This window comes from Cyprinus carpio, chromosome B11, assembly GCF_018340385.1.
Source record: "Cyprinus carpio isolate SPL01 chromosome B11, ASM1834038v1, whole genome shotgun sequence".
Taxonomy (NCBI): Eukaryota; Metazoa; Chordata; class Actinopteri; order Cypriniformes; family Cyprinidae; genus Cyprinus; species Cyprinus carpio.
The window spans coordinates 9,851,091-9,862,306 of NC_056607.1; the positions used below are offsets into that span (position 1 = coordinate 9,851,091).

The 11,216-nt window shown below is 32.8% G+C and overlaps 1 protein-coding gene across 2 annotated transcripts; it reads right to left on the reverse strand.

The window, feature by feature from the left end:
- Positions 1–3,123: 3,123 nt before the first annotated feature.
- Positions 3,124–7,391, reverse strand: LOC122138823. 2 transcript variants are annotated; one of them, XM_042733438.1, is made up of 13 exons: positions 7,209–7,391; positions 5,997–6,101; positions 5,552–5,854; positions 5,429–5,479; positions 5,309–5,356; positions 5,179–5,235; positions 4,514–4,564; positions 4,065–4,118; positions 3,887–3,970; positions 3,767–3,788; positions 3,647–3,687; positions 3,470–3,510; positions 3,124–3,352 (listed from the first exon to the last, which is right to left on the reverse strand). In XM_042733438.1, the coding sequence occupies exons 1-13, from the start codon at positions 7,387–7,389 to the stop codon at positions 3,251–3,253; spliced, it is 1,140 nt and encodes a 379-aa protein (XP_042589372.1). In that variant the 5' UTR covers positions 7,390–7,391; the 3' UTR covers positions 3,124–3,250. The 2 variants fall into 2 exon arrangements, with proteins under 2 accessions (XP_042589372.1, XP_042589373.1); XM_042733439.1 differs by lacking the exon at positions 5,309–5,356 and having other exon boundaries at positions 7,209–7,388.
- Positions 7,392–11,216: the final 3,825 nt, after the last annotated feature.

Below are 11,216 nucleotides of genomic sequence, written 5' to 3' on the forward strand. Positions count from 1 at the left end.
TTGTAGAGACTACAGATGAAATCAGCTCTGACTGAAAGTGGTATTTCACACGCTATGAAGAGCAAATCATCATCGTCACTGACACTGAAGTGAACCTGTTTGAAGACAAATAATCCAGTTATTAAAAAACACTGCCTACAATTTCCAAACCACAAGCACAGCAGTAAAATATCTCACCTATAACCATCACTGTGGCATGAGGAGAATCAGACGATGGTTTAGTGATGCTTTTCTCATTTATTGTGTAGTAATAGTAAATATTGAGTGATTCAGGTGACTTTACAGCTGCCCATCTGAGATCCAGCTCACATGATGAACTGACTTTTATATTCTTCTGTTCTTTGTTTGAGTTGAAATAACACTGATCCACTGTAACATCTGCTGGTGTCTCGCAGCTGATCTTCACTGAGCTGGACTCTCTTATGACATCTGGAGATACTTTTACAGTAGGAGATGCTGAAACAACACAAAATAGGTCAATCACTACATTACATTTCTTAAATGATCATGTTTACAAGCACATCATTTAATAAATAAGGTCCATATTCTGACTGAGACTTAAATTTATTTGAATAAGACCTTTACATGTGTCACAGCTATTCAAATGTTGCTTTATATGTATTAAACATCATCATTCCCATGCAGTTTTCACTATTTGCAATTATTTTGTACTTTGCGTGATTGAATTTTCTATTTACCAATTAAACATAAGGAAATATTCTAGACATGAAACTTATTCAAATCATGAATACAAATGTGATTAGTTTTTAAGCAAAAATTAAACATGACAAATAACTTACTGTAAGACTGAACCTCTATGAGGAGCCAAGTGAGTGTGAGAAAGAGACAGAATGAGACTCAGACAATGGGTGAATTAGGAAGCGGTAGACTAGACCACAGGAAACCTTATAGTGTAATTTTTACGTAGGTGAAATAATAACGTATGCAATTTGGCATGTGTATCATAAAGCATGCACTAGAATATATGATAAAATAGTTATGATGTTATAATGTTCAGTTAATCTACTGAAAATCGTATAGTGGTATAACTACTAAAAAGATCTACAGCTATCCAGATTTATCTCTGATAATAAGCTATATTATCTGTGTTCTGTATATAATATAATATAATATAATATAATATAATATAATATAATATACAGGAAGCAGGCCATCACTCTGCAACTTGATGATAATATACAAATAAACAATAAAAAATAAAAAAAAAATTAAGAGAGATCACATTTTCTTTAAATGACAGTAAGTTTAAAGAAATAGTTCAAAATGAAAATTTACTCACCCTCAGTGCATCCAAAATATAGAAGAGTTTGTTTCTTCATGGGAAAAGATTTGGAGAAATGTAGTATTTCATCACTTGCTCACCATTGGATCCTCTGCAGTGAATGGGTGCCATCAGAATGAGTCCAAACAGCTGATAAAACATCACATTAATCCACACCACTCCAGGTTTTTAACTTAAAACCTTTGTTTCTGGCCTCCATTCACCATCCGTAATATTGCTTTCTGCAGTGAAAATCCCCCTGCTGGTGGCCACCTGTTTTATGATGAGACACATTTCTTTCTGCCACCAAGAAATCAGATCGACTGATCATCATATGCAAAGTTTTCAGTTATTATTGACTGATTCATTTCAGATCATTTGTAATACTAACGTCCAATAACAGCAGTTGTACCAGGAGTTAAGGCTTTGACAACTATCAGTGGAAATGAGGAAAATAAATGCTTTAACGCTTTAAATGCTTTAATGCTTCATCCTTTAATGGCAGATGCTGACAAGAACCTTTCTAAAACTGAGTCCCTTCAATATAACTCAGGTAAATTTTAGATTAAAAATTATGGTCACTCACAAGTTCCTGTGGCAGTTGTCAAAGCTTCAACAGTAGAGGTCGCTGTTGAAACCGAAAAGAGGTTTCAACAACATTACAAGGATGCTTATACATGAACTCATTTCCAGGCCTAGATATCACAATTTTAAATCAAATACTAGTTTGGAAATACAACAACAACATAATCAGTTTACATGCAGATCAATTCCTTTATATACAGAGTTTTCAAAATGTATTTTTATTTCATTGTAAATTCATCTTACCAGTGTCACTATTTCAGTTATGTTATTTAGAGTGTGGTTATTATACATACAAGAAATTGATCATCACAGTGGGAATGTCGTGGCATGGTTTGCTTTTAATTCATGCAACATTTTGCTTTTTAGTCTTGCAAGCTGTGGGTCTGCACTCTGCAGAATAAAACAGCGACTATAGTTCACACTACATGACATCACAAACAAATTAGTAACTCAGCTGCTTTAAAACAGTATTAATTTTCCAGTTAGTTTCCATTAGTTTTAAGTCAGAGTTATGAATCAGATTGCACAGAGAACTGGTTAACTCAACTGTTCTGTTATAGTAAGTTAACAATGCAATTATAGGCTTTATGTATAATGGTTAAAGAAAGATGTACACTTACAGTTTATTGAAATTTGAAAGGAGGCAGAAAAAGGGGTCTACCTAATTTCATGGTGAAACTTCACATAAGATATAAAACAACAGAGATCACTTACCATAGAACTGAACCATTATACAGAGCTGAATTTTTAGTGATACAAAGAGTGAATATGTAATACTATATCTTAGTTATTTAGTTTTTTCTATTGTTCTTTTAATAATGTGGTATTTTGGTTGATTAAATGAAAATGTAAAACTTTTTGTAAAAACTATGTATTTTTTTTTGAATAACCCTATTTTTTTTTGGGGGGGGGGCATCTTTGTAATGTTTGAGTAATGGAATGATGTTTAATGACCTTTGTCTTTGACAAAAACAACAATGCACAAATACAAGGATGTAATGACTAAAACCATGTGGCAAAAATGTTTGTTTTAAATCAGATTCTCACTTGGCTGAGGAGAAGTGAGAGGCTGGGTATGCATGTGCAACAGTGTGTCCTAAATACTGACCACAAACATACAGTGAAACCACTGAAAATGTCACACAAAACAGTAAGTGTTTTTTTTTTTTGTTTGTTTGTTTTTTTGTTTTTTTTGTAATGCACATTTTTTTTTTTTTTTTTTTTTTGTTTTGATTTTACATTTTGGTTTTTTATATCACTTTTTTCTGGCATTGCTTTTTGTTTTTGATTATTAGAAAAACCAAATAGTTTGATTGAAAGTGAAACTTCCACATTCTCTTTTAATGTCAATTAGTTTAATTATTATAATATAATGATAAACTCTTAAACTGGCGGAGGATGGTTTGGCATTTGTGCCAGACTGTATATCTCATGAGTGTCTGCAGAGACATCAGGGATGGTGCAGTACACGTGGTACAGTTTCATCTGTAGTGAAAATAAAGTAGATAAATATACAATATGTGCAGAAATAAAAGAGAAGTAAATAAATAAGGTGGTGGCTGTAAACATTGGAAGGTCTCTGTCACAGGTCTTTATACTCACCCCATTTTCTTCAGAACGTTCCTCATTGGCGTCAATATCATCTGATACATTAAAAATACATTTTATAATGATATTTTATTATTTTATCACAATATTTTATTTGTTCTCATTAAGCATGTACATAACCCACTCATAATATGCATTACATAATAATTAGTATAAACAATTATGATTTACCTGAGGTCTGGGGAATGGCTGCTACAGAAGTATTCACAGGGCTTAAAATAATAAGAAACAAAAATTATTTATATTTTTATGGTTTTGACACTAACAGCATGTGCACTAGAAAAGTCTTACCTCTTCTTCCTTGGTTTCAGTCCTAGTAAAATATATCATACCAGTGCATTAATGTGTTGTTCTGCAAACTGAATATTAAAAAAGGCAGTCTACTGTAATTCAGATGTGTTGGTAACATACTGATGTAGCACAGATAGATGCCCATGAGTCCGGTCAGGAAAATCCCTCCGCTTGTGGCTGCCAGTGTCAGGATGAGCAATGTTTCTTTGTGTCACCAAGAAATCAGATAGATTGATTACCATTTGCAAAGTTTTCAGTTGCAGTGATTAATTGATTTGTACTGATTGTTAATACATACTTGTTCTTGGTGTTCTATGGACAGCATTTTCACCAGCAGCTGCGACTTTGAGAACTGAAAGGTTGAAATGGAGGAATAGACAAAGTTTCATTTTTAGGTGAACTATTCCTTTAAAGGTACACTACGTAACTTTTGGCACTCTAACAGTGAATAAACAAAACTGCATGCATCCTGCAGAAGAACATTGTAGCTGGAGCTACTTCATTCTGTTTATGTATATGACAAGTCATGCAGGTACTGGGCTTCTCTGCAGCATAAAATAGTCCTAACATAAACACTTATTATAGGTGTACCGTATTTGTTAAGGATATAAAACAGTCTGAAAATAGACGTATATGACACGCAGATATAATTGTATGAAATTTTTTGAGCAAAAAAAAAAAAAAAAGTTACATAGTGTACCTCTAACAACAGCATCTGCTCCAGCAGCTACCTTTACTGTAACTCACCCCCTGTTGTGTTCCATGTCACGTTAAGAGGTTGTGAAGGATGAGTAGTTTCTACAATGTAGCAATTCAGAATTCAAAAAATGACTGTATTAAATACAAACATTTCTTATTTTCTTACTGATTTAGTTCAGATACTTCTTGACATTAAGCATTTCAGAGTAATTGTATTTTTATGAATAGTCATACATATTTCTTCTTAACTTTAATAATAAACCGATTGTGTGATATTTAGTATGAGTCATATCTGAAAACTTCAACTCAGAATTACCAAATAATGATCTACTTCCTTAAAGTTTACATCCTCAAATCTATGTAATATTCATTTGTTTTACCTCTTGACCTGTGTTTACTTATTCTTAACCAGATTATTTTTATGTATTTATTTATAGATTTTTTGTAAGTGAAATTTTAGGAAATGAAGTCTTTAATGTCATTAGGACCGGGGCTGAATCTACAAATTGTTCCTTAATTCTGAGGGCAAATACCGAATGAAACTCAGTGTTTCAGATCCTCATGACTGCAGGGAAAAACATCTCATCAGAACTCAAAGAGCTGGATTTTATCTTGAGAATGGTTTTATCATAATTAAATGATAAATGATATTGGTGTTATTGCAAAACTCATGATCATAAAATTAAATCTTAATATTAAAAAAAGGTGCTCACCAGTTGTAGGGTTTATTGTGGTCTCATAACAAGTACTGGATTCTGTAGCCAGAGTTGCTGAAATATTAAGAACTTACTATTCAAAGTTGTTTGAAATCATCAGTATTGTTGTCACATTTAGTTCACTCACATTTTGGCTCTATTGTTGTAGCATTTATAGAGAAATTTGGTGTTGAATCTGCAGAGAAACTTTACCATTTTACTAAATAATCATCAGAAAAATTAATCATCATAAATTAGATGAACTTACATAATGATCCCTTTGTTGTAGGTGGTGACTGAATTTTCACAGGAAAAAAAGCTACAGAGGAGTAATCGCCATTAAAAACATTGTACAAACTGAAAATGTGAAGATAACACTAACATTACAAACCTGTAAGGTTGTACTTCTCACTATATGATCGTTTGGATGATGCATTTTTTGGAGAATAACTGCAGCTCACTACTTTATTCTCCACTGACTTCAGATTATTTGAAAATTCATATTCCAAGACTGTAAAATGACACTGTGTTTTTCCAGACAGTTCATGAGATTGTATCTTTTTAAATTGTGGATATTCATCTCCAAGAGAAAGAAAACAATTATAACCACCATCATCTGATCCTGGTATGTCACAAAGAATTCTAAATTCACCGTTTTCAGAATCATGGATGATTTTAATGTCCGGCCGCTCATCTGCAAACACACACAGTCATGTGATAGTAGAGCATCAGATTATGATCATGCTTAATAGAAGAAGATTTAAATGATACTCCGTGCTAAACAGTGAAATTTTACTGTAATATTTTACAGTACAAAAATAAGCCCTCACTCTTACTCAAATCAGACTGAGCATCGCGTTCATCATGTGTCAGCTGCACTGTGCTTGAGTCTTTCTGAACTGATGCTGGAGATGCTGTCAGCCAAAACTGATCAGAGAATCCTGTAGCAGAAAAACAGTAAATCTTCAGATAGCAATAATTTGTAAATATAAGATGCTGAACACAAAGACAATTCCTTGGTCAGAATAAAACTGTGAAATTTTACATTTTTTAAAACAAGATGCCCATTGACATCACTGAACCAACGTGAACAAAAGTAACTTGCTTTGACCATAAGAGAGAAGTGGTTTTCAACCAGGGGCCCACTGGGGGCCTCCACAAACTTTCAAAAAAGCCAAAAGGTGACTTGCTAAATTCATATACTAAAAACACTATTAAATCAAGAAGTGTGTAATGAATAATAACAAACAAAACAAAACGGAATCTTATCACAAAATTAACCGTATCTAATTATTTCTGTTAAACTTGTTAAAAACAAGCAACATTATCATGAATAAAACCAAAACACCAAAGAAAACAGCCAATAATAGGGGCCTTGAATATTGTGTTGGACAAAGAGTGGCCTTCAAGTCAAAGGTTGAGAACCACTGGTTGATAAGAACAAGACAGAGGTTCAGCGGAAACCTAAAAACTCTTTGGTGTTGTGGCAAATCACCTTTTACAAGCTATTTCTGATGACATGCATCTAATTCACGCATGCAACTACAAGAAAACTGCAACCCACAAAGAAAGTCATCCACCTAAGAATAATATTGGCTTTTGTTTTTGTGTTACTCACAACTTAAATTCAAAGAACAAGAACTACTGTAACACAACTGAGGAACATACAGCATACACTATTTGGACATACTGAAACACAAATACACATGTATGCATTTTGAAATAATGTAAATGCATAATCACTGAAATATAGCTTTCTTCCCATCTCATTTTTTTCATTGTCACCTCCCCTTATCCACAAATTGCTTGATACGGCAAGTATAGCTGTGCATATTATGTCTGTAATTGCTAGATGATTTGCTGTTGTTATTTAGGCTTTAAATATTAATTGGACTATTTTGTAAATGTTGGTAGTATCTAAAATAAGCACTTCTGACAGATAATGATGCAAATATAAAAGACAAAAATGTGTCTATTCTAAAGCAGAGGAGAACAGACACTTGATATGAGATTAAAAAGTTTATTTCAAAATTGAAATTGTGACTCACCTTGAGATTTTACCTCCAGAAAGAGTGTAAAGATGAGGGGGATGAGCAGCACCATGTCAGTGTCACATGAAAGAGTGATGAACTGACACACAGACACACACCACATCAGTACAAACACGAGGAAGTAGAAAGCAATAAAAGGAAACCTATAAACAAATGGCACGATATATCTCCGTAACATTAACCACAATATAATGTAATTATCTTCAAGGAGATCAAACCAAGCAGGCTAAATGAGAACACAAACATTTTATTTTTTTCTGATGCTAGGGGTAGTTCTAAATATTATTTTCATATTTAAGTCTTATTTTCTCTCAATAGTTTTTTGTCTGAAGTGTCGAGGTCTTTCAAAGCCACAGGACACAACTGTGGTAGAGCTGGAGCTGCAAAAACAAGAAATCTTCTGTTTAAAAGCTGGCAGGATGACATGTGGCTTTGGAGAGTGATTTTCAGGGAGGGTGGAATCTTGTGGTGGGGTGTGTGTGTGTGTGTGTGTGTGTGTGCGTGTTTTTGTGACATATCACGACACAACTTTGTATAATGACATGGGTATGACACAGGTATTACAAGGAGAGGGTGACTTATGAGGACATAACCCATGTCCCCATTTTTCAAAATGCTTATAAACCATACAGAATGAGTTTTTTTGAGAAAGTAAAAATGCACAAAGTTTCCTGTAAGGGCTAGGGTTAGGTGTAGGGATGGTGTAGGTCAATAGAATATACAGTTTGTACAGTATAAAAACCATTACGGCTATGGGATGTCCCCACTTTTCACAAAATCAAACGTGTGTGTGTGTGTGTGTGTGTGTGCGTGTGCGTGTGCGCGTGCGCGTGTGTGTGTGTGTTTGTTCACTACTCACTGCTTTTTCTGTGCATGGGTTAAATGGAGAGCACAAATGGGACACCATACTTGGCCACACGTCACGTCCTTTCCTTTCCTTCCTTTATTGTGAGCCCAGTCAAAAGATGGAGGAGACTTTTCCATACTGTACATGTCACACTTTAATTATTTTGATTCAAATTCTAAAAGACCAAGATAATGCGTTGAGAAGAGAGGAGGCAATCGTGTCACATGCATGTTTGTAAGTTCCTGTTTTAGACAGCAGAGGGCGCTGTCAGATTAACTATTTCTATGTTGCTTACACAATTTTCGTTTGGAGGCATTGCAGTTTTTGCAGTTGATTACAGATTATATTTTCAGTAGTACGTATCAAGAAATATATATATATATATATATATATATATATATATATATATATATATAGTTTATTCTTATTTATTTATTCACTTTACAGAGAAGATTATTTTCAAATTCTGTCTGTATGCCACACTAAAATGATTTTTCAAGGTTGTAAATAAAGTAAATAAAAAAAGTTCATTGTACAAGAAAATATTATTTCAGTCTTTCGGCTTTAAAATAATCAAATTTTAATGTGTTAATTGTGGGTTCTTTGTAAGTACTTGTGAAATTTACTAACAATTTTTGAGTGAAAACTTTCTATATCTTTTTTTTTTTCAATATGAAAAACATTTTTGCACAAAAATAAGAAGAGGCCACCATTTGTATTCACATAAAAAAAAATGCATTCAACAGACAAAGTGCAAACAAGCATACCCTATTAAGCATTTCTCAAAAAAAAAAAAAGTACCAAATACTACAGTATTGTTTGTAGTATTATTACAGACTGGATCCTTTACAGTACGCAAACACTTATTTGATGTTTAAATTATCTTTCCACAAAGAAGAGGCATGGAACTGAAAGAAGACAAATAAAAGTAATGAATTTGGCAGAGAAGATCTTATATTTATATAGGATCGATAAGTCATGTCATATTGTCCATTACTTTAATTTATACATTGAATTGATTTAACCGGTTTCAACTTCTTTTTTTTTTTTTTATACAAAATCTAAGTACATTTTTATGTCAGTTTAATCTAATTTATGTTGTAATAGCTACAACTAGTTTAAACATATTTAAATTAAATTAAATAATTAAAAATAATAACAAATTAAAATACATTTTAAAAAGCAGCAACTGAGCTTAAGTTTTTAAGTTGAAGTCGATGGATTGTGTGTGTGTGTGTGTGTGTGTGTGTGTGTGTGTGTGTGTGTGTGCCTGCGTGTGTGTGTGTGCGTGTGTGTGTGTGTGTGTGTGTGTGTGTTCTCTTTAGTTTCTTCTCAAGATGAACCCAATCTTTAATAAGAGCGGGTCATAAAAATACATAGACAAAGTAAAGCTCATATGAATTTGAGATACTGCTGACATTTCTTTCCAACTTAAGGAGCCCCAACCTCCATTTAACCTCGTATATAACCCCTTGATTGATATTATAAAAAGTGAAAAATTTATACAGAAAGGAAATGTATAGTATTCAGTTTACATCTGATAAGACAACTATTGCATCAAATTTCATTTCATACAAGTTTCATTTGTTTGGTTTGTTTTTATTTATTTATATGTACTTTTATTTATGAATGTTTTACCCTGATGCTGATTAGCTGAGCTGTCCTTGATTCTGCTAAAATGACAATGATATGTTTTTAGCAAACTAACTTGTATACCTTGAAATTTGGTTATACTGTTTAAATTATACACTCACACTTCTACATACTGCACTTCAGAATATTCAAACCTCCCCAGATTCTCTGCTAGAAAAATCATTTGCATTGTTTTAAATGTTTTGTTTTGCAAACAAATTTTGGACATCTCATAAATGTTTTGTCTGCATGAGTGTGTGGTATGTTGAACTTACTGCTGAAGCAGCACAAGCAGATGCCCATGAGTCCGGCCAGAACAATGACCCCACAGACCATGATTAACCATGTGCCTATGAGGCACCAAAAATTCAGATTTTAGCATTTATTAACTTATTCCATTGTTCTTGAACATTTGCAAAATATTCTGTTTTAGAAAAATGTAGCAGTGAAAAAGTATAGCAAAACCAGAAATTTACTACACCAACACACTTGATATGGTGTCTTTTGAGACTCTGATGGGTTGTGCAGAAGTTTCTAGAACAGGAGTAAGATAAAACAGTTCAGTGAAAATGTTCATGAAATGTCAATAATGCAATTTTTTTTTTTTTTTTTTTGTCACATTTCAGTGTTTAGAAATGTGACTCAGCCACCCACCAAAAGCAGTTAATATTAGTTTATATATATATAAAAAAAGACTCACCAGCAGTGAGGTTTGTTGTGGACTTAAAATAAATACTGGATTTTCTAGTCAGAGATACTGAAATAAATAATACAATTTTACTGTATTTGTGCAGTAAGTAACTTTGTTGTGATTGTGATATTGAATAATGAGAAATCAACACGTTATTTTCATTTGAAAAGGCATTTTGTATTACAAAAAAAAACTAATTTACTTACTTTATAATCACATTTAGCTCAACAGAGGAAACTGATAGAACTGTGCAACATTGTGAAATGCATGATATAAGATAAACTTACATAATGTTGATCCTTCTGTTGTGGTTGGTGACTGAATTTGCTATTTAGAGAAATACACATATTAAAAAAAGAACAACCCAAAGATTGACTGGAAAATCCAGTATAAGAGACAGTAAACCATTACAATAATTAAAACATACTTTTTTAAAACCATCAACCAAAATCAGTAGTCTGAATGGACTAAATAAATGACCAAACAAAAGGATTTCATTAACTTCTTCCCATTATAATACAATTATTGTAGTTGTAGAAATTTGCTGCTAAACTGAAGCAGACCAAATTTTATGCCTCTGTGAAAGTATATTTTGGGTTATAGCATATGAACTTTTTGCACATTTTTCATAGCACACACACCTAGATTACCTTTGAGTATTTTGGAGAATAACTGCAGCTCACTACTTTATTCTGCACTGACTTCAGATTATTTGAAAATTCATATTCCAAGACTATAAAACGACACTGTGTTTTTCCAGACAGTTCATGAGATTGTATCTTTTTAAATTGTGGATATTCATCTCCAAGAGAAAGAAAACAAGTATAACCACCAT

Bases quoted from the DNA above. Each gene is read 5' to 3' on its own strand.
- LOC122138823 (XM_042733438.1), bottom strand. From the start codon at position 7,389: ATGTTACGGAGATATATCGTGCCATTTGTTTATAGGTTTCCTTTTATT. The intron at 3,971-4,064 runs GTATGTATTAAC...GGTGACACAAAG, and splicing joins CCATAGAACACCAAGAACAA to AAACATTGCTCATCCTGACA. The intron at 3,511-3,646 runs GTAAATCATAAT...TTAATGTATCAG, and splicing joins AGCCATTCCCCAGACCTCAG to ATGATATTGACGCCAATGAG.